This window comes from Pundamilia nyererei, unplaced genomic scaffold (assembly GCF_000239375.1).
Source record: "Pundamilia nyererei isolate P.nyererei 1_Seehausen unplaced genomic scaffold, PunNye1.0 scaffold00042, whole genome shotgun sequence".
In the NCBI taxonomy this organism is placed as follows: Eukaryota; Metazoa; Chordata; class Actinopteri; order Cichliformes; family Cichlidae; genus Pundamilia; species Pundamilia nyererei.
The window spans coordinates 3,337,218-3,361,512 of NW_005187443.1; the positions used below are offsets into that span (position 1 = coordinate 3,337,218).

A 24,295-nucleotide genomic window follows, 5' to 3' on the forward strand; every position below is an offset into this window, starting at 1 on the left:
CCCCCCCCCAAATGGTATTGTTGGCTTTACTCTATATACCTTTCTAAGCATGAGTCACAAGGCTGTGTATTTCCATTGTAGAACAGTCCTCTGTAGCCAGGGTCATTCCAGATCCAGTTTGTTTGATGTGTTAAGTACTTGTAGTGACCCAGCCTGAAGTATGCAGTAAAACTCATCGCCTATATTTTCTCCCTTTTCTCTCTAACTCCCTCAAAAACTCATCTTTGTCCCCCAACCCCCCCCCCCCCCACCCCCCCACCCCCCTTCGTCAGTTTCTCTTTAACTGTCTGTTTTTTTCCCTTTAAGAAAAACTTTTGGCAGAAGAGAACAATTTCAGATTCATTTGTGGGATTGCGTCATGTGATGTAGATGGAGCATGCACATTGGACTGTGGTGCAGGTCCTCCTCTAGTTTACACCCTCACACGCTCCATAGCAATCTCTCTCTTTCTTCCAGTACTGTTATAGGTCTGGATGTGATTCTGACTCTTGACTCTTATGTGTTGGGATGTGGTCTGTAAGTTCATTGCTGACATTCTTGGGACGTGATGCCAGAGATTTTTATTTCCCGCTTTCCCCTCTCTCTTCTGTATATCTGGGTGCACTTAAAATGATCCCTTCTTGAAAACGCTGTCTGGGTCCTCCCTGTTACTTGCTTTGTTATATCCTGCCCTGTCCTCAATCACGGTTCATTTCAGCGTCCAGGCTCTAATGGCATCACTTAATTAGGTTTGTTAGATGGTGGGCATGGGTTGAGGGTGTGTTTTATAATCACTTGATATTGACTGAGATGAAAGTTAATCTAACATCTGGGCTGTGTTCCAAATCTTTTTTGCAGCTGAAGTGTTATTTATTTTTCTTCTGTAAGTAACAAGGGCACCTGACAATGAAAACCAATGACCACTCTCCTGTTTGGTAATCACATACTTGTGATGCAGCTGGAAATTCAGTGGCAAGAGGAACAGAGGGGAAAAAAGTTATCTTATGAGTGATTTTGGACTCTTGCCATGGTCCACATTGGCACTTATCCCTGTACGAATATTTCACAGCAGCTCACACTCCCTGTAGATCCAGTAAGTGTAGCAGAAACACACAGTTACAGATACCTAGAATCACACAGGGGTACACAAAGTGGTGCATTACTATATTAATAATCCTTCATGTTTATTGTGTTACTGCATGTCATATACTAGCTCTTGAGATGTCTGCTCTCTGTGTTCCTCAGATTAAAATGATCTGTATTCAAGACATCATATTTGCATTGATTGACATCAAATGTCAACCCGTTAGAAGGTGCAGTTATAGAGGTGGTCATTTGTGACACAAGGATGTGTGTGGTGCAAACACTTTGCACTAATAAATGTGATGTGGTTGTTGCCATTTTCTGAAGAAATTATGCAGACTTTGGTGGGATATTCCTCCAAGTCCTCAGAGTTAAAATCCTGCCAGGTGTTCATTAATTAACATTTAATTAAATGATTTTCATGTGTTAAGGCAAATAAGGATACTCTGTTTTATTGCAAGATGTGATTAATTTTTTTAATTAATTAATTTTATTTTTTTCGGGCACATTGATGCTAATTCAGACCAGACCACTCATAGTTCTAGACCATTTATCTTAAGAATTGATGAGCTGCTCAATTGTGAAGCATTAAGCATTTCGCAGACAATGCTGGTCTAACCTGGGACCAGTTATAGCATCAGTCTCTGGATTAGGGCTGTTCAATATAACGATATATATCGGATGACGATATAAAAACATCTATCGTTTCATTTTACGCTGTCGTTTGTTTCGTGGTGTCGCAAAATAAACTGTTTACGGCAATATTTTTTCATCGTTTTGATGGTCACTGTAGTGGCTATTAATTTCTTAAAGTTCTCTCTTTCTCCTATATTTAATATAACCACACTACAGACGGACAAGCGCCTGTTTTTATGGGTTGTCGTTAGCAACAACGATGGTAAAACCATCGCATGTCCGCTTGTTTATTTTCCACATAAACCTTTCACAATAAAGCTCAAGATCCTGTTGAGAATTTTCAAAAAAAAGGAATCCCTTGAAAAAGTATGCAGAGTATTGACGGATGAGAAGCAAAAAAAGAGCCGTCAGGTGCTAAAAAATAAACCTTAGACTCAAACGTTAGAACAGGCTTTTCCCCGCAGCACGCTGTGTAATAAATACTCACAAAGAAAACGGCAGCCGTTACAACCTATGTCTAAAAATGTGTAGTTTCATGCATCGGTTAAAACACTCGACTCCAGGTACAAGACGCCCAGCTGGAAACACTTCACCTACCCGAGATTCACAGAATTTACAGAAAAGATTCATTTTTTTTGTGATTTATATCGTTATCGGACGATAGATGTTTTATATCGGGATATGGGATTTTGGTCATATCGCACAGCCCTACTCTGGATTATGAGAAACATGTGTGTCATTTCAGCCATAACGTGAATAAATCAAAGGAGGAAAAGATGAGTCATTGCTCCACTGCATGTTAAGTAGCACTTGTTCTCCCTCAGCTGGTCTTTTGGGTTAAAAGACAGGGAACCTCCCTAGCCTCTCATCCAAAATTGGGGTAATGTCTTTATTTTGCAGCTTTCACCACCCAGTTAAAATGACATGCTAGAGTCAGTTTGTGGTACTGCGCATAATTACTGCGGCCCTCTTCTCTTGCTCATCCTCCACTGCCACTGTATGTCTGATCTCCGAGCTCCAGTCTTTCAGTACATTTTGCTTTTGCCTTTTTTGTAATTTCATTTCATTTCAAGCAATTATTTCTAAAATGAGAGTTATTCAGTTGTGGAGAGAACAGTGCCAATGGTGCAAAAGAAGCTGCTTATAAGCTTTATAATCAATTTGTTTCTCGGTTTCTATCTCTGTATTAAGGAATTGATTAAAAGTTTTTGTTTTTCATATTTTGAATATTATTGGCTGTTGGATTGTTAGCAAAGACGTGAGGCCCTTGGGATATATATTTTTATGAATTTCTAGGATGTTTAATGATGAAGCAACATATAGTCAGATATATCAGTTAATAGCTGCCCTAGTTATCCTAACCGATCAGTAGAGAAACTTGGTCATCGGTGTGTGTATGCATACAACAACAGATACTAGCCAAATGAGCTCCTTGATTTTAAAATGAGAGTGAAGCAGGACCAGCAGAAATAAATCATACTCTAAATGTGATTCCAACATGAATAGCAAATTGCTTTTTCCCCCCTGATCCATCTCAAGATGAGGGCCTGTCAAAGATGAGACATGTATTTATATTTAGCCAGTAGTTGAAGTGGCTTATGACTGTGTGTATTTTTAGTCAGCCTTTTAAATGACAAAAACAGGCTGTTTGCGTTGATCGCCGTCTTTGGGACAGTGCTGTGTGCCCGCTCCTCATAGTATTTATTTCTTCCTCATTTCCAAAACAGCAAGCAGGGTACAGTGGGCCATTGTGAGACACAGAGTCACATTGACAAAGAGGTCACCCCTCCTCTACTTGCTGTATATGTCTTTATCTCTTATTGCTCCAATACCCCCACATCTCCTTTCACTCTCTGGCCTGCTTCTCGTCTGCATCCTTCTTGTCCTACGAAACTCACTACTCGCTTCTGTGGGATGGCATTTCCTCTTTATGAGTGCAAACAGCCATTCACAGGGAAATAGATGGGAACTCATCTAAATGATCCTTGTAGTTAGGTGTAACTGAAACATAAAGAAAGGGAAAAGATTTGTATCCTGTGATGTTCCCAACACCAAGATTAAACGAAGATTATGGAATCCAGCGGAAATTGTGCAACAACAAAACCGTTTGATGTTACACTGTTAAACCCATATTTTTGTACTTATGACTAAGTAGTGGTTTAGCAAAGGGCAAAGCTATGAATTTGTGCATGTACACTGCAACTATTGCTTTGGAGACAGACCACATTCAATAAACAACCCAGGCAGCATAAGAGATTCAAAGTATTTTAAATAAACCAGTGGAGGTGTCTAGATGAGCATGTCAGACTATAGTTTTCTTTTTCTTTTAGCTGAGGTAAACTTATCCCTGTTTGTACTAGTCATACGGCTGAGATGGGTGACCTTAATTGCCATCAGTACCACATAATTTCGCACAGAATATGTACAGCCTTCTGTGTCATTTACTGACTGTCCTTGTTTTACCTCCTCATGTTCTTTTTATATTTAGAGCTTTTGCCACAAATATACAATACATTTCAAATTCATAGTAACTCCCTCTTTCTCAAACCCTGCTTCATTTGATTTGCCAAGATGGCAGTCCTGATGCAAATCATAACATGAAATTATGTTGTCTTGTGCTTATTCTATGCACAATTGCTTAGCCTGTTCTTTAAAAGGGAGCGAATTGTAAGTAAACTTGTAGGAGGATAAAAGCAGCCTTAAAATTAAGATAAAATTAATCTATTTTTTTCCCCCTTAACATTTCTCCTTCTTTTCTGCCCTGGAAATTAAAAGAAAAGGATGAACATCAACTGCACCAGATCAAAAAAGAATAAAAATGGCTTCTATAAGATGGTAAACTGTGATGGAGGATGTAGCCAGCATGACATCACCCACTGGTTTGTGGACTCTAATGTTGAAGCCTAAGGCTGAGCACTGTGGCTCTTTCCTTGTGTTTTGAAACCAGACATCACAAGCAAGGGGATGATGTTGGGGTTTTTTGTTGTTGTTTGTTACATTTTTTTTTGTCTTTTTTCAGGCTAAATAGGACCATAATTTATAAAATGAAAAACAGCTTGTGTTCAGTAAAATTTGAAACAAATGATTATAACTATACACTCATTAGTATCATAAATCAAATGAGCATTTGGGTAATTTTTCTCAGATCTCTATTCAGTTGGCACTTTTGAAATGGCTTCATTGGCTTCATTGGCTGTGTCCATCGTTTATATACAGTAGGATAGTTTTTTTCCTTCTTCCTGCTAAGGTAACAGCAGAGGCAACACGGTGATGTTTTTGAATAACTCGTGCAGCCATGTCATGGTTGATTAGATGCACCTTGTATGGAAAAAAGGTAAAAGCATTGCTAGACCGCCCCCGTCTCCAAAAGCACAACACTCTGCTCTGTGCATAATAACAGTGAAACAAGTAACACATTGACTTTCAGTTTATTCTAGTTCTTATGAACCCTTCGTCTATTGCAAGATATTCCCACCTAGTAACAAAAACAAGTATGCTAGAAAACACGAAGTTAAAATATAAGGATTTGGAAAAATCTGACTTGGTTCTTTTGCAGTGCAAACTGGGCCTTGAATCCATTGTCAACTGCACACCTGTAAAGTTGTGTATCTGCACCTTTCAAGGCTGTGATAGTATTGCTTTGAAAAAAAATTGTCCTCCAGAAGATGGACTTTGACGTGATCATTTTGCCATGATGACAAACAGACTTATTCTGAAGGGGAAAACAATACCATCTACGCTGTTGCAGCACGTAATTGTGAAAACCTACATCACCTACACTGCAAGGTGAATGGTCAGATAAAAAACTTTTAAACTTTACTGTTTAACACTTGAGAGTTTTAGTGTAAATATATCAGAAATGCTTGGTGTAATGACTGTTTGGTAGGAACAGATTCGATTACTCAGGCATTTGTCAGTAGCAGCAGCTACACAAAAAAGTCAGTATATTACATACCGTAATTGTTGGGCTATAAGCCGCTACTTTTTGCACAAGCTTTGAACCCTGCGGCTTTTAGTCAGGTGCGGCTTTTCTATGGATTGTCCATGATTTTTGTGATATCGTAAGAGGATATTTATTGTTTGTTCCGCTGTTGTATGGCACTACCTTGCCTGGCGGAAGGGCATGTGATCAGACACACAGTATCGGGGTTCAAGAGTGGTATGTTGGTCACATGTCCGTCCGCCAGGCAACGTAGTGCCATACGACGTAGCGCGAAAAACAAACTTCAAAGTAGCGCTACGCGTTCAGTGGGAGGCGTGGATGATGAGCGGCGATAAACTTACGAAAAGCAAGTTATGCCCAACTCCACCAGTGGATTCTGACAGCGTGGAAAAGTGTGAAAACATCCACGATCACCAACGGATTTCGAAGGGCTGGACTGCTGCATGATGGAGAGGAGGACACCGCCACGGCCCTTCTGAGGGTGTTCAACTCTGACACTGACAACGAGGATTTCTTTGGTTTTGAAAGTGACAACGAAGGAGAGAAGCGGAGAGTGGATGACGAAGCCACCCTGAGCCTGTTCGTTTCCGACACTGGAGAAGAGGACTTTGGTGGTTTTAGTGCGCAGGAAGAAGAGAAAGATGGTGCTGAATGACTGACTTTTCTTCTTGTTAAAGCCGTGTCACTGCACCTGAGCCTAAAAGGTAGGCCGAATCTATTTTTCTGGTGTGCTGTGGGTTATTGTTATGTACTACATTTGTTACTCATTTATGAAGCACAGTACATGTTTCGCACTTGTAATTACCGGTACTTGTACATATACCTAAAAAGTTATGCAAATATTTACCCATAACTTGTTTTTCAAAATATTAATAAAAGTGTGTCGTTTGTGTCTCCAAACAGCCATCTCTTTCCTGACAATTCGCTTTGTGCATATTCTCTTACATATGATAAGTCAACATTGAAACACCTGCGGCTTTTAGTCAGGTGCAGCTAATGTATGTACAAAACAGGATTTTCCCCTGATTTTAGCTTGTGCGGCTAATATTCGGGTGCGCTTTGTAGTCCAGAAAATACGGTATGTAATTTTGAATTTGTTGTTTAGGGTATGAGGTCTGATAGCATTAATAGTTTTTCTCATATGTTATGGGAAAATGATTTAATATACTTTAATATAATTTAATTGAGGTTAATAAGGCTAGTACATACATGATACTCTGCACCAGGGCCCATTAAAGTCATCAAAAAGTAACCTGGAGATTTTTTTTTGTTGTTGTCAACTACACACAACTTTAACACCAAGATTTTCTTTGGGTTACTGCAGCCCAATGACAGTTTGAACTAATGCAGCATCTTTATATTCTTCAATTATGAGGAAAATGTGATATTTGGACTGTTGCTGAAAATAACTTGAAACCATCTTGCAGTGGTTCAAATGATTTTCCTTCATAAACTTGAATCAGCTAGTGCAGATGCTCACTTATTTGCTGTTCAGAAAAGCATTTATTCTAATAATGCTACAATAAGATCATATCAGGAGATTTAAGTAATTCAGAAATTTATACGGTCTAATCTAGAAAACCACACATCGATCCTGCAGCTGTAGGATGACCTGCTTAATGAAGAAGAAAGAAATCTGCAGTGTCTGAAAGTGCATTTTAAGAGTTGTGTGCGATTTAGCAATAATGGGATAGAGTAGGAGGAGCTGAGCTCCTGCACAGCTCTCAGCTCCACTGAGCTGCTGTCTGGTTTAACCCTACCTTTGAGTTAAATTACCATAGATTGTTTTGTTTTGTATAAATCTGTTACACTCACTGTTTGGTAAGATATAATGTGTCAGGAAACAAAGATGGGTGCACATCAACCCATTTTTCGTTTATCAATACCTAGCAGACAATTTTATTTTCAGTTGTTTCAGCGAGAAGATCCCATTACTTACTGCCGTGTGGGGGAAATTACAGTTCAATTTAAAGTTCAATCATTCGTTTTATTATGAAAAAAATATTTTGCGTTGAGGCAAAGAAGAAAATCTGAGTCAGCAAAAATCGGTATCAGCAGTTTATAACTCCAAGAAAAAAAAAATCACTTAAGAAAACTGAAATCACTTTCTCTTTTGTTATATTTTATTGGCTTGAAATCTATCACAGGTTCTCCAGTAGTCATTTGAGAGTTGCTCCAAAATCAAGTCAGTCTCTGTAGACTACCGTCATAAAATGAAAAAAGACAAAAACAGTGTGATAACAGGCTGCTAGGGAATCAGTTTTAGATGGCCGATTTCCACCGTCATAACAACTGTAGTGTGGTCGTTTTGACTAATAAGTGTCCCGACTAGAGCAGTGGGATATGACCAAAAATATTTATCATGATATACATTTGAAAATTTGCGATAACGATATAACTGACGATATAACTGACACTAGACAAAATACTTTACAACTCCACAACTTTATTAGTGCAAAAAACCCCATCAATGTATTTTCACTTAAACAAGCAGCTGTTTTTTTTTATGTGCATTAAAGTCATATAAAAATTTAACAGTGCAAATGCAAATTCCTTGCTGACAGTTTAACCAAAAGGCATTTCCAGTGGAAACTGGCCGACATATCCTCAGCATAACCATGTATAATATCCACAAAACTTAAAAAGAGGTATTACACACACAACACGGTAATATTATGTTGAAGCACAGTACGTATCACTCCACGAGGCGCCTGCCTAATATAGCCGTAATGCTCCAACAATCCATCAAGCGGTGCGGGTTCGTAGCTTAGCAAAGTCGCACTAAAACACTTGACAGATATTCGAGCACCATGTACCACATAAAATCGTTTCGAGGTCAGTAAACACAACCAGAATTCATACATAAGGCACACGGGATTATAAGGGGCACTGTCAATTTTCAGAAAAATTAAAGGATTGATTTTAAGTGTGCCATATTTTCCAAACAACACGGTAATAACGACGGCCTGCTAGCATGTGCTACCAAAAATAGTGCTTTGTTGTGTATCTGACGGATGAAAGCTAAACCAGTTCCACACCACTGAAGTTGCAGCATTTTTACAAACCAATTCTGGTTCATCTGTTTCATTTAACGATCCACTATCGCTCTTCTCATTCTGCGTCGCCGACATGTGCGTATGTAAACAAAGGCACTGCGCATGCGCGTTTTACCCATATTCTGTCGCAATATGTCATTTTCCTATCGTTGCCCAAAATTACACCGGTATTACCGTGAACGGTATGATATAGCCCAGCCCTAGTCCTGACACATGCAACGTTCTTCCCTTCTCTAGATAAAGTTGCTGAACTGTACCTTTGTGCTGTTGCTACCTTTTGGAGCATTAATAATGGACTTAGGTACCACATTTTATGTCTTGCTGTGTATACATATAATGTAGGACAAGCACATTCTAGCCTTTGTATTATTCTTCTACTTGGGACTAGAAGAATGAAGTATGCCTGTGCATTTCACCTGTTCAGTTTGTGGGTACAACTTGCTAAACGAGTTAGCACTTCGTTCTGATGTTTAAATATTGTAATTTCTGGCTCTCAAGAATATTGAGGAAACCAAAAGGTTAACTTTACAGCCTTTCACAAAAAAATGGTTAATGTCATTGTACAGAGTTATATCTTGCAATGTCCATAATGTCTTCTTTTACCCTTTGCCTCAACTCTGTAAGCAAATCAGTGTTATACTTTATACCACTATAACACACAGTGTAGTATACTATTTTGCATGATTACCACAGTGACAGATTTGATTGATGGCAAGCGGCATACACACAATATGTATATCATTCAAGAGTGAGACGTTCAGTAGAAGCCCGAAGCTACAAAACTTGCCGCCTGGCTTTGCGTGCCCAATACTGGAATGACTACAGATCTGGTCTAATAACCTGATGCATTATTTAGAGCTCTCTCAATTCTACTGTGCATTTAGTGTAATGGCCTGTCAAGCCTGAATGCAATCACAGAAGGCTGACTTCAGTGATCATTTGATGATATAGTGAAGCAAATGGGCATTTTGGTTCACAGTGAGTAATGAGTGTGAATGTGTACTGGGAGTAGTTTTCCTGTGTTCAGTAGAACTTGTTTTATGTTTTGTGTGTGTGTTTTTGTTTTTTCTGTAAAGGTCTTTTCTCATTTATACTGGTCATAATTGTGTAATATTACATGACAGCACTCACAGCTTTGTGGTTCTTATACTAGACCCGTGAAAAGGATTATTATAAATTTTAATCAGCCATAGCATTGCTTTTTTCTGCTGAATCATGGAGTATTCTTGGTTTTTGATAATGTATCACGTTTCCAAATACCAGCAGGACTTCTAAAGGCTTTTTTTTAATTTTATGACTGTATGTGAGAAAGATCAGCACCACGAGACCCCCCCAGGGACATTGCATTGCCTGGATGTGATTTCTTTGTTTAGGAGTTAGTCCTTCCATCTACTGGCACTGCAAAACTACTAGAGGATATAACTTTTATAACACATACCTATGAGAATTTTAGGGGCAAAGATTGCAACAACATAAGGTTAACCCAGGTGGTATACGCATCTGTGGGTTTGTTTGGTTTGCTTTGGAAACAGCCTCTTCAAATGTGTTTTGGGTCATTCTGGTGTTTGCAAACAAAATCCGGAATCCTGGCCAGCAAGGGTAATGCTCATTATTTTGGATACATGGAGCCCCAGTGCTTGAAATGTAAAACCTATGTTCATTTATATTTTCATCATCTGGATATCAAGCATAGCCATGTAATAAATAACCTGGGGGCACTGTCACATAGACATGAATTTTGTTAATGTTTGGTCATATGATTGATGATTAGCGCAGCTTTATAGGCCAACAGTCTCTGAAGGACCTTTGAGACAACTTGTGTACTTTGCACTCAGAAAGAAAGGGATGTGAGAAAGGGGAGGTGGGAAAAGAACACAAGCTATGCACTGAGACGACAGAGAACAACAAGAGTTTAGGCACACCCTGCCTAGTCTGTCACTATAGACTAGTTGGAATAACAAAACAGGGTCGCCACAGTATTCGTAGAAGCTTTTTCACAGCCAGTATTGTGTGATGGTAAATACTCTCCAGCTTTCACACAAAACTACTCCATTTTAGTCTAGGTATAACTATTTTCTTATGTAGGATGCGAAACATTGCTCAGTTTTCTTTATATCACCTCGCTGGGGCTCACTGTTTCAGAAGCGAGGCTGAAAAGTCTGAAAAGTCTGAAAAGTTGTCTGTTGTCTGCCTGTGGTCTGTTGTTTATCAGACGTTTGTGTGACCATCTGCTGAATTGGCTAAACAAATATTTGTTGACAAGTCTTACTGTACCATAGCACATATTCCTGGTTAAGGCATGTGGTCTCTGTTGAAGCTACTGTAGACACTTGATGCATGCAAAGAACAAGGGCAATGACTAGACCCTCTGTTTTATTCTGCTTTTGACCTTTTGTTGTAATGAAGACTAAACGTCCTTAATGAAATTGGACCAGGAGTTAGACCTTCATTTAACAAAACACCATTAATATTCACAGTTGAACTAACAGAAAAGCAACAAAAGTCGCTGAGACTTTTGGGCTGAATATTGTTTCTTAATTACCTGTGAATGATGAAGGACTCCGTCAAACTTTTCTATTATTCAGGTATGCCAGTGGCTGTTTTTCTTTTCTTTTCTTTAGGGTTTTTTTTTTTTGTTTGTTTGTTTTTTTAAGGAAGAGGGTTACTGGTTTACTTACCCTCCCTTTCCTTCACATACTTTAATCATTTTATCTCACTTTAACTGTAGAGTGCACGCAAAAAAAGAAATAAGAAAGAAGCTTTGTGAAAAAGACAGTCATCGGTTGTTCATGAGGATTCTAGCCTTGTGGTGACATGTAGTTTTTTCTTCTCCTCAGAGTCAAATTACAGAGATTCAGCATTTTGAAGTTTAACAAGTTTTTTTTGTTGGTTTTTTATATTCAATTCATATGTCTTCATTTTTTCTCATTGGACAAAAACATAGAATTAATTTTCCCTGCAGAGAGTAGGATGAGGTGTTGCAGTCCTAAAAAAAGGGCCAAAGATTAAATAAAAAAAAAACAAAGTGTTTCACTTTTTACAATCAAATAATTGAGAGACAATTAAAAATCTGACAGTGGAACTTTATTTTTACTATCTGTGTTCTCAAATATGTAGTGTTGTGCGTCAGTGTAAAAAATTAGTAGTAGTAGTATGTAGTATTTATTTATTGTCATTGTCAAGAACAATGAAATTGCGTTTGGGGCTTCCATACAACCCAAAAAAAGAAGAAAATAATAAATACCCCTTAAAACCCAAGTGTACATATTTAACCCAGTGTGACTCCAATGCAATAGACAATCCTTAGCAATAACATGAGAACATGACAAGTAATGTTGGTAGAAATTCAGACAAAGACCTGAGAAACATGACAAAGTACAACAATGCAACCCATTCAATATTATTGTACTGTGAGATATGATATCAGATATGATAGTTATCTATTTAAGAAAGAGGGGGGGGGGGGGGGGGGGGGGAAGAGAATAAAGATATGATGCACCAATGCAGACCAGTTCATTGCTATTAAGAAGTTGGATATGGTTATTGTCCGTGAGAGGGGGGCAGAGAGTTCAGGAGCCTCACAGCCTGTGGCTTTAATTAAATTAAATTATTAAGTAATACAAACTATAATCAAAGTTTATCTATGTAGGATGCACATAAATGATGGAATTTAAAGCCATGCAGAAATTACAAGTTGAAAGCAATGCAAGAATTAAAGAATAAAAGTGCACAAAATGTAAAAGCAGATTCTGTATCTGAAATTCAACAGTTCCTTTAAACTGCTACATCTTTAGCTGACTTTTGAAGAATTCACTCATTGGGCAGATCTTACAGATCCAGGTAGAGAATTCAACAGATCAGGTGCCTCAGCCTGAATAGCTGCACCACCCCGGGTCCTTAGCTGGTTGTTGGGCAAGCGTGTCGATTTTTCTTTTCTTTGTTTTCTTTTTTTTTTCTTGTGTGTGTGTGTGTGTGTGTGTGTGTGTGTGTTAATTGTTGCATACAGTTTCTACAGTGTTGTTTACTGTGTCTTTTTGTTTCCCCTTTTCCTCCTTTGATTTCATCTCTCTTTTTAGTGATGGAGCCCACGGTTGTGAGTACGTCCACTGTGGCCGCTGATGAGTTCGATAGGAATGTGCCACGAATCTGTGGTGTTTGTGGCGACAAAGCCACTGGCTTCCACTTCAACGCCATGACCTGTGAGGGCTGCAAGGGCTTTTTCAGGTACAAAAATTGATGGTTTTAATTTTCGCCTGTGCAGATATAACGTTTGTGTGGCCAGCAGAAAAAAAAAAGCTCAAAATGATTGGAAAATATTGCATAAGTTACTGACACATGTACACACAAGTTGCATATATAATGGCTACTCAGATGCTTATATTATGATATATATGTATTGTGATATAAAGTATAGTCGCTGCCCACAGCTTCTCACACACACACACACACACACACACCAGCTGACAGCATTCGTGTCCACACTAATGCTCGGCAGCAGGCCGAGAATACAAACGAGCCCATTCCTGTATTTAATGTCTTGGCTACTCCTTGCTCATTGATACAGACATGAGTTTCCAATTTATCCAAAGACGAAACTGGAGCAAGTCATGATTTTGTGCCAGGCTTGTGTGTGTGTGTGTGTGTGTGTGTTTGATGTGTCCGTGCAGTTCCGCCTGTTTCTCTCAGCAGTGTTGATATATATAACGGGAGGGGAGGGGAAAAAAAAGACGGATGTTTAATAATCTCCTTCCTCGGCTCGCTGATGGCCCTTGTTTGAACTTTCACGAAGCACGTGTTTTTGCTCACATCTGTGTATACATTTTCATACATAAATGTCCATTACCGAGTAAATCATTGTGCCTTGCATCACCGTTTGGCAGGACAAATTTTTGTCCCGTAGATTGCCTTTGACTTACTTTTAGTCAGTCTCAGACTTGAAGGTCAAAAATATTTATCTGGGTCTGATGGCCTAGATAAAGTATGTTGAGCAAGCAATAGTCAGTTTATGTTGTTGATTTTCTAAGAAGTCAGTAATAAAAAGCACGTGAGGCTACCAGGTGGAGGAGGTCGTTGACGGTGTGTAACTAGACACAGTATATACAGAACTTTTACTTTTACTTTTAATTCAGAAATAAAATATAAAATGTTTAATATAAAATCTAAAATTTCTTGCACTTATTTATACACTAAATGGCCATTTTATTAGGCATGCCTATAAAATCTAATGCAGTCAAGTGCAACAACTCTGCCATCCAGAGGTTATATTAGATTTTCTCGACAGGGTCATAAAAATTGTAAGGATTTTTTTTCTTAAATGACCTGTACAGTAGCATTACAGCTGATAATAACTAATAACGAGAAAGAGTATGGATTTGTGAAGCCTTGGAGAAAAAAGATGAACAGAAATACTAACTGCAGTTACTTTCTATGTTAATGTCCCAAAAAGCTATTTATTTATTTATTTATCTGCAGTTAAAGCAGAGACGCTTAAACACCACAGTCAATATGTCTTAATAGGCAGATATGAAGTATGTGGACTGAGGTGATTGCTCAAGAATAATCAATGTATCGAGGCAGGCATTCATTTTTTTCCCATTTGATGTTTTTTTTGTTTGTTTGTTTGTTGTTAATTAATTGTTATGTTATTCTAAAAGCTTAATACTTTGTCTGTTATCAAGTTGAAAACTGATATTCCCAGCACCCTTTGATTATAATCCGAGGAACCTTTCTCTCAGGGAAATGATAAGAAGTCAACAAAGATCTTTGAATTTGCAGATTCTCACTTGACTGACAGGATTGCACGTGCCCCCTCTGCACTAAAGAGTAGCAGCACCTGTGACCCCCGTAGTGGTCATGGGTATATTCCGCCATGTATGTTTAATATTATGTTGTGAAAGAAACAGACCACCGATGCTGTTCTTAACAGTGTTGTAAATCATTTATTGTTTCAGTAGCCCCGGCATCAGTGTTCTAACCTGGCAAAATGACAGATGTCAGTTTTTTCCCAACATCCAGTTACCACAACCTGTGCTGCTGTAATTTATTTATGAAGCTTCTCCATTTTGTTTTTGTTGGAGATGATTCTGCTGTCTTCTAGTGTTATTATTCAGGTCATTACATTTAATCAATCTGCCCTTCCACCTTCTTAAATACAGCTGTTTTTAAATTGCACAAAGACGGTAACCTGTTTAGTCAGCATTTTGATTATTCGGTATCTTTTATTTATTTATGTAAAAGACGGGGGAAAGTACAGAATTTCTTGATGTCTTGTAATTCTCTCAAAATAATTTGTCAAAAGGTTTCCACATTGCCTTAGCAGTTGAATTCAGCCAAACACTTTTAAGGTTCTTCTTCTCTTTCTCTTTAAAAATAAATAAATAAATAAATAAATGTTGTATTAATTTAATTCTTTGATTTTTATTTTTGTGCGCTAACAGACTTCATTATGTTTGTATTTTAATATACTGTGTAATGTGTACAATATATTTAGGCGCAGTATGAAGCGCAAGGCCACCTTCACATGTCCCTTTAACGGCAGTTGCACCATCACCAAGGACAACAGGCGCCACTGCCAGGCATGCCGCCTCAAACGGTGTGTGGACATTGGCATGATGAAAGAGTGTAAGTATGACAGGTCACCCATTTGTCTTCAGTTACTGGCCCAACCCGCATATGTAGGTGGATTCAATTTGGGTTCAGATTGCAGTTCTAATAAACCAGGTTATTAATTACTGAAGTCAAATCATTTCTATTTAAATGGCACATAAAATAAAAAAACAACAAAAGTTGTCCTAAAATGCTTTCCAATTGAGCTATTAACATTTAAAAAAGATACATAGAAAACATAAAAGCCACAAAAAGAAACAAAATAATTAAGATTAAAAGCATAAATTACAATAATTATATAAATAAATAAATAAATAAAACTTCTCTTATAAAAAAACAATCAGTTTTTTTCTTCTTTCTTGAAATAACTGCATAGCACATGGGCTTGAAAATGAAGCCACAAGCCTTTGTTCCCTGGATGCCGGACCTCACACCAATCCAGGATATAATGTTGGAATTCCGGACCGCCCAAGACCGACTTCCTACTTTGAAAAATGTACACATTGTGTACAGATTTGTGTGTTAGATACATTAAAGCATTCTTGTTTCTTTTTATTGAATTCACAGTAAAATGTACACATGTGGTGTTTGCTACCATGGGGGCTTGCTGTCCTGCTTGTAACCATTATGTAATGTTTGGTCTGAGGTCAAGTATCTCTGGGTCTTTGCTCCTTTAGTGTTTACATATTTCATTTGAACTAACAGTTCCTCCTCACATTGTGTACAGTAAGTATACTCCATGTGAAGTTTAAACACCTAATGTACCGTCTAGCCAGGGTTCTTCTTTCCACACACTGCTGTTTGTTTTTATAGTCTGTAAATAGCAGATATGTGTTTTCTCCTCTTCTGCTAATATCCGGATATTGTCCAAGTCTCTCCCTGCCAACCAAATGTCCCACTCCCTCCTCCAATAAAAAAAAAAAGTTTCTTGTAGCGGCAACAACACTTCACTTTATTGCATGTGAACAGGAGCCAGTGTCGTTGCTGTTGCTGTTAAAAGTGAAAAAACAAAACAAAACCAGCAGCATGTTGTTGAGAGCCAGTTCTCTCTCTGCCTCTCTCTCTGTTTCTGTGAGCTAATTCAGTGGCTTGAACAACAAGGAGCGGACAGAACAAAGACAATGCATTCAGTTGTTCAGTGCAGCAGGGGTCTCCATATGGACCCATCCCCGGCCTTTCTCTTCCTCCAGAGAACAACAGACACCCTTTACCCAGCACAACATTGACATAGCTGTCAACACAATGTAGCACACAAATCCAGACTGAAAAGCTTTAAAAGTGGTGTACCTTAGAACTTCTGTTACTATAACTTTTTATACATTTCTTCATTTTTCCCAGTTTAACCCCAGATATTTCCTATTCTTTCTTTGCATTAACCCCTTAGCAGTCCTACAAATTTACAATTAGTCCCCTAAACCATCCAATGTACCGTGGGCGGTACGTCCGACTGCTAACAGGTTAATGTTGTCTTTGTATATGTGTTTGAGCTTAACTGTCATGCAAAGAATTTATTTGTGCACTTTTCTTCTCTTTTGCTGACAATTCTCACACTTTCTCTCGATCTTCCCCATCCAGTCATTCTGACAGATGAGGAAGTGCAGAGGAAGAAGGACCTGATTCAGCGGAGGAAGGATGAGGAGGCACAGCGCGAAGCGGAGAAAGAGGCACGGCGACCCAGACTCACCGAAGAACAGAGTCAGATCATTGCCACGCTGGTGGAGGCTCACCATAAAACATATGACGACTCCTATTCTGACTTCGGCCGATTTAGGGTTTGTGTCTTCATCAAATTAACATCATCCAGTCAAACATAGTTCACCTTATTTTACCATAATGGTTTTAAATTGATTATTGATTAATGAAACCCTAACCCAGTTTACATAAAAGTTTGGATTATTTTACAGCAGAAAAATAGCGTACTTTTAGATCAAATGCTTGTCTATTTTTTAATTTTTGCTGCGTGAAACCTTTACATGTGCCCTTTTCTCCTGTCTAGCCCCCTGTGCGTGAGGGCCCAGTGACACGAAGCGCTAGCAGAGCTGCCTCTCTCCACTCCCTGTCTGATGCCTCCTCTGATTCTTTCAGTCACTCTCCAGGTAAAATTCACATTCTGTGAAGACTTCGCTGGCAATCAAGTGAAAGCAGTGTCTTTCCAAAAACGAGAAAAAGGCTACAATTATAAGATATTAAAGCAGAAATTACTAATGGCTTGCAGTCAGAAAACACCCTTTTTTCCCCCTCTTTCTGGTAGACATGTTTTGGGAAAATTACTAAGAGTGAACACCTGACTTGGAAAAGGATTTCATTTTCCAGTTCAGTTATTTTCACGTTAACTTATATAATCTGCTTTACTGGGAATTCAGTGGAAATCGTGTGAATTACCTGCACTCCTCAGACACCTGGCTTCTCAGTTCATTACTGCATATGTCAGTAATGGTGTGAGCACAGCAAGGGTCATGTGCCTTAGCACACAGCAGAGACGGATAGCTCAAAACAACCACAGCAAGCTCTGAAGCTTCCTATGTTCTCGGAGTTGCACTCAGAGGATATTCAGCGCACTTCCTCTTAGCTTAAAGTCGTAAAGCTTCACCAACAAGCCCTCTCTGTTTTCACAACTGCTGCTCTGAGTGCATATTCACACTGAAATGGTGTGAAATTGTTGCATGCCGTCATGTGACCACTTTACTCTTCTTGCTTCATGTTTGATCTCTTTCTTCCCCCCCCCCCTCTCTCTGCTCTCTGTGTTATGATCACTGCAGAGTCAGTTGACACCAAAATGACTTTCAACAACCTGCTGATGATGTACCAGGATCAGGGCAGCAGTCCTGACTCCAGTGAAGAAGAAGGCTCTAGCTTTTCTATGCTGCCCCATCTGGCTGACCTGGTCTCCTATAGTATTCAGAAGGTCATCGGCTTTGCCAAGATGATTCCCGGTTTCAGGTACATGCGTGCACTCTGACTGATGTCAGTCAAAAGAATCAAGAGTGTTTTCTGATTAACCTGACCTTTAGTGCAGCCAAAAAATGTTCTTAGTAATTATAAAACGATGTTAAAATGTCAAGAAAGGCTAATTAAATTAGAATAATTACTAAATAACATTACAATAATTGACGTCTGACCAATTTTGTTTTTAGGTTGCTGATTTTTTTTTTCATTTATTCATCTGTGTGTCTCATGGCAGACAGTAAAGTCACTGACAGGAAGAAAAGAGATTTTAAAATGTTCTTGATTTTTTTTGAGCATTTTGGTATCCTTCACATTCCAAACTGTATGTGAAGCAGTTTCGTCACATACCAAACAATAACAATAATAATATTTATATTTATAACGAGGTGCAATAATAATTAATGTGCAATAATAACAGTGTGCAATACACATACACTTATTCTTCTTTTTTATACTAAGTTAATATACTGTGTTGTGTTGTTTGTTGCGTTGTGATGTGTCATATTGTGTCGTGTTGTGTTATATGTAGTGCCGACATAGGACAGTTTTCCAATTTGATTGTACTACTGTACTATGCATGACTGTGCAATGACAATAAAGAGTTATCTTATCTATCTTATCTTAGGTGTGCGTCCGTGTGTGTGGCTCTCATTAAAATAGTAAAGCATATGCAGCTCTAGAAAAATCGAATCCTTTATTTGAGCCATTTGTATGTATTAATGCTATTTCTTAAATTTGTAAACTCAGTAACGTATTGTATTATTTAAATAGTTTAGTCTGTTACTGTCTTCGAGGAACTGTAACCCACATAATTTCCTTAGGGATTAATATATATTCTGATTCTGATTGCTTAAATGTGCTTTTGTGATCTCTCTTTACGTATTCTTTATTTGCTTGTCTCAGTGACACTTTACCTAAATTGGTGTTGAGGACTTTGTACTTGTTTTTTTTCTGCCTGATTTGTTGTTGTGGCATAGTGATGGCTTTGGGCCAAAGGCCATAGATTACACAGATTGCGTACTGTACTCTGTCTGCTTACTTGAGTAAACGAAATCCAGTTTCACAAAAACAATTTTAAAAGAATTTTATTACAGTGGAAATGATTTTCTTATGACTATGAGTGAAACCTCTTTGAGGAGTTGCAAGCACAGTATCGAGGACAAGCCTGTATCCAAGCTTATCAGTTTCTTTTATCTATGCTGGCATGTTTTTTTTTCTGGCAGTTCTCATTGCAAAACAGTAATGTCAAACACATAGCAGAGGAGCTTTTACACAGCTGAGTCACATGCAGGCAGGCATATTTTCTTTTCTACTCCTTTCTACTTGTTTGGACTAAGATAGTAAAACGGTTGTTGAACCTGAAAACCTGTGTAGGTGTGCTATTATGATCAGGAATCAGTAAGGGAGTCATTATAGAGTCAGATCTATGAGCAATCTTCATTTTCATGTACATTTTTAAAACAATTATTTTCATGTTTCCGTAACTATGGATTTTCAGTCATGATATCAGCATAGAGTTAATGAATAGTTATTTATTTATAAAATAATTAACAAAACCAAAACAGATGATTTGTGAGATGCACACAAAGTTAACAGATTGTGATAGTTTGGGGTTGTTGTTTTTTTGGTGGTTTCTACAGTAATCTGTACAGGATCAGAGGGACCTTTTAATAAAGACACATATTACTAAGTTTTGCATCATGTCTTACTCCATTGACACAGATTGAACTAGTTGCCTTCTACAAGGGTACTACTTCAAAACTATACAGAAAAATATTTGGAGAGGGATAGAACAGCAAAATGGCAATCTGTCTTTAATGGGGCAGCCATTTGAACCTTGAAAGGTGCTTTACTGATTACTGAAGTTCACACATGGGTGCCAAACATTTTCAAGAATGTGCTAGACTGTGCAACAAAAAGGAAACCAAAATGTAAAAGGCAAATTTCACTTCACTTTTTTAAATTAGTAAAAGTCTGAGCTAATAAAACTGCTAAATTTGCCAACTTATCTACCTATATACTATATATGTTACCTATGGATGCTGCCCCCTTCTGCAGTCCTGTAAATAGCAAATGTATTTTCATGATTTCTTCAGTCCCTAGTGCACAATAGATAAATAACTTATTGATTATACCATCCTTAGTATTAATTCCTGGATCTCCTTTCATACCAGGTTATGTTGGGCACCTCCAGGAAAAACTGATTTATCTTTTTTTTTTTTTTTTTCTAAACACATAGAATAAATTACATGTCTACAAAAACAAATTTAGAATGGCTGACCAGGGTCCCACCTTCCACACATGAAACTCTCTCCTTGTGTTTACGTTGACAAATCCACAGTGTTTCGTGGGGTCAAGGCTGAAACGAGTCAGGGCCCGTATTTCCTGGAAGTTGTCATTCCTCTGTTTCCTTCTGTAGAGAGCTGACTGCAGAGGACCAGATTGCTCTGCTCAAGTCCAGTGCCATTGAGGTGATCATGCTGCGTTCAAATCAAAGCTTCAACCTGGAAGACATGTCCTGGAGCTGTGGTGGACCTGACTTTAAATATCAGATCAGTGACGTCACCAAAGGTCAGTCCAAACATCAGTCTAAATGCTGCCATGTTTACTGCTGTAAGGACAAAAGAAAGACAGTGTTGAGATCTGCCTACTGGTGTTTTATGAATTTTAGTTGGGGTTTTCTTTGTTATATATATAATTGTGTGTCTTCTCATTTGCATGCAAAATTTAGCTTTGCTGTTTCTTATTAGTCTGTACAACGAGCCTAATTCAACTTTGGTAATTAGACAATTGTGCGAGCCAGAAATTGCCGGGTTTTAGTGTAAACAAAGCTGAGAATGAAAATGAAGTCTTAACAAGAATTGGTCATATTTCTTTGATCGCCTATTTTCACTGAAATGAGTTGTAGGTTACACATTTTAATGGCATGTTTCTCTTCTGCAGCGGGACACACTCTGGAGCTGTTGGAGCCGCTGGTAAAGTTCCAGGTGGGACTGAAGAAGCTCAACCTGCAAGAGGAGGAGCACGTGCTGCTGATGGCCATCTGTCTGCTTTCTCCAGGTAGTGTAGGTGTGGAGAAAGGACTGTAGAAGGAATGATTTGAGTATAGAGGTGTATCCTTCTTGCAACAGAAAATATTTGAAACATTGTTGCCAACTTTGCTATTATTTGTGCATATGTCCACTTGATTATATAAAAGTGACAAGCAGCACAAAGCTTTTAAACGAATTATGACTGGATCCTCTGCTTGTTCTTCAGTATGCTAGTTCACAATAAACACAAATGATATAATCCTTTCTGACAGTTAGATTTCAAAAGCTATTTTCTGTTCCCTAACATCAAGCCACTGAGTCTCTTCCCCCCTCCCTCATTGCAGACCGCCCAAGTGTGCAGGATCATGCACGGATCGAAGCTCTGCAAGACCGACTGTCGGAGACTCTGCAAGCCTACATCAGGCTTCACCACCCGGGAGGGAGGCTGCTCTACGCCAAGATGATCCAAAAGCTGGCCGACCTGCGAAGTCTTAACGAGGAGCACTCCAAACAGTACCGCTCACTGTCCTTTCAGCCGGAGCACAGCATGCAGCTCACTCCACTGGTGCTGGAGGTGTTTGGCAGTGAAGTCTCCTAGAAGCAATCTCCGAACCTCAGTTGGTCGGGGAGGAAGCTGGCGGCAAGACCCCAGTAGGTAGAGAAAAACAGAGAGAGGGGAGCTGAGAATGTCCTGGTTGGACTAGATGCAGGTGTGGTGTATGAAGCAAATGAAAAAGAGAAAGTAAATTGTGTGTGTGCGTGTCTGCGTGTCTGCGCACGTGAGTGCGAGTGCGACTGCATGTGTGTGTGGATTCCCATATAAAGAAGTCTGTCTTGGTGTAGAGGCCAAGATTGTGCAGGAGAGCAAGCAGATATGAAGAGATAGCGTAAACAAGGGAATTTCAGATAGTACAAATTAAACTATACATATGACTTCTGGCTATATACAGTGTTTTTGTCTGTATTTAAATCAACAAACAGCTGCTTCAAATGCCTGGACATTACCTGTGTGTACCTGTGGTGCACACACCAACACAACAAGCATACTCAGTTATTCATTTAGCCATTCAGTTGAGCTACCTCTTGGTTTTACTGGGGTTGTTTTTATATTTACATCACCAATGTGAAACTTTTACTCAGAACAATTTAGATACAGTACGCATTACATTTCAGTTTACCAGTGCAAACGCAGTGCCTGCACATTACTTTGAATTTTTTGATGATTTTCAGAAATCATGTATTTTTATGTGTTTGTTTGTTTTGGGGTTTTTTGTTTTTTAATCTGCTTCTCTCCAAGGCAGCATATGTATATGACTTTGTGTACAAATCAAATACATGCCTTTCACCTTTCACCAAAGGTATGGTCAACTACTTTCTCAAAAAGCTTCCAGTACCTAAAAATAACCTTGCTGCTCCTTGGCTCGCTTCACTCATGCAGCCGCTCGGCAAGTTGTCTGACTAGCCTCACAGCCTATGAAGGAAAATGTTATATTATTATAGGTTTATACAGCAGAGTACAGAGCTTAGACTGTAATTTAGTGAGGTTCTGATAGGACCTTAGGGTGCCTGGTTTTGAGGCGAGAATTAGCCACTAAATGTATTAGCTACTTTTACACTGCTAACTGTCAATCAAACCAAGCCAACCTTATGGCTTGTTGCTCTCTTTTGAAATTGTTTTCATTATTCTCCTCTCTTGTTTAATTGTTGTTATTTTTTCCCGTGTAAATAGAGAATTGCTATCAAATGTATCCTAAGCACTGTTATACCACCTTTTACTCAAGCCTATGTATTGATATACAGTATCTATGTTATCACAGATTTTAAAGGGCTAAAATGCCAAATCTAACTGGAATAGTAAATTGATGGCAAAGCAAAGGGCCTGCCTTGTTAATATATAGCTGCATAGCATACTCAGAATTGGCATAGCTACGGATATAATTGCAATAGATATTTTTGTTGTTGTTTTTTATATGTCACTTCACCTTAAAAACAATTCCATGAATTGTTCCTCCTCAGTATACAGTGAGCTCAGTGGATGGAGAGCTTGGGAAGCTGTTTCAGACCTCCACAGATATCACACCCCTTTCGTTTCTGACTGGGAAGCGGATTTTCTAGAATGTCCAGGGGCCTGGTTGTGGTGGTGTTGCTGTGCACGTCCTCCACCCGGGCCCTCCTGTTTGATGATGTATGCTGCGTGGCCCTCTAGTGGCTGCATTGTGTAAATACCAGGTATATATAAATAATGTCTGCCGCTGTACATAGGGCTACATAGATTCTTTTGTTTTGTTTTGTTTTTCCTCAAAAATATATATGCAAACACAACTGACTTTTTGTTTCTGACCCATAAGCACCATGTTCTCCAACACTATGCTCTTTGTTTTGTCTTTGATCTTTGTTTTTCTTGTCTTTGTTCCTTTTTGGGGGGGTATTTAGGAATGGCTTAAACAGGGAACTGCTTGTATATTTGACACACTCAAACGATTCTTTGTTTAGTGGTTGACTGATGTGAATATCCAAGGTTCATTCTCAGAAAAAAAAGGACAACCTAAACAAACCGTGCTGCTCTCAAATATAAGCCATGTAGATTACTAAGCTAGCTATACACCTGGTACATTACAGTACATCAAAATGATGACTCCAGAACCTTGGACATTCTCATTGTGCCATCTGCTGAATTCATATGCTATTTATCTGTGGCTTTTGGAAAATGAACTTGTATATGATAAGAACTTGTATGCCTTCTCTCTGCTGTCCGTCATCTTTGGCTTATGCTTCATCAGACAGCATTTAATGGCTTATAAACCAAACTGCCAAGAGACTTTAAATGCTTCAGTTTACAGGCCAGTAATATATGGCTTGCTGCATGTGGGATTATGGTAAAATTATACAAGACAACATATCTTTTACATCAAGACAATTCCCTAAAGTAAAGTCGATTTCCTGCCAAGTGCTCATGATTTCACTAGAGGCAGTGTTGCTTAAAGGAAGTCATTTGAAGAATTAAATATAAAAGT

The 24,295-nt window shown here is 38.6% G+C and overlaps 1 protein-coding gene across 1 annotated transcript in view; it reads left to right on the forward strand.

Annotated features, from left to right (window-relative positions):
* The window catches only part of LOC102199547 (vitamin D3 receptor B), a 25,950-nt gene extending 3,922 nt beyond the window's left edge, over positions 1-22,028 (forward strand). The window contains exons 3-10 of the mRNA XM_005731346.2: positions 12,774-12,921; positions 15,188-15,318; positions 16,879-17,075; positions 17,300-17,399; positions 18,063-18,243; positions 20,669-20,820; positions 21,193-21,309; positions 21,626-22,028. Coding sequence (XP_005731403.1) covers positions 12,776-12,921; positions 15,188-15,318; positions 16,879-17,075; positions 17,300-17,399; positions 18,063-18,243; positions 20,669-20,820; positions 21,193-21,309; positions 21,626-21,879 — 1,278 coding nt within the window. The 5' untranslated portion in view covers positions 12,774-12,775 and the 3' untranslated portion in view covers positions 21,880-22,028. The remainder of the gene's footprint in view (positions 1-12,773; positions 12,922-15,187; positions 15,319-16,878; positions 17,076-17,299; positions 17,400-18,062; positions 18,244-20,668; positions 20,821-21,192; positions 21,310-21,625) is intronic.
* Positions 22,029-24,295: the final 2,267 nt, after the last annotated feature.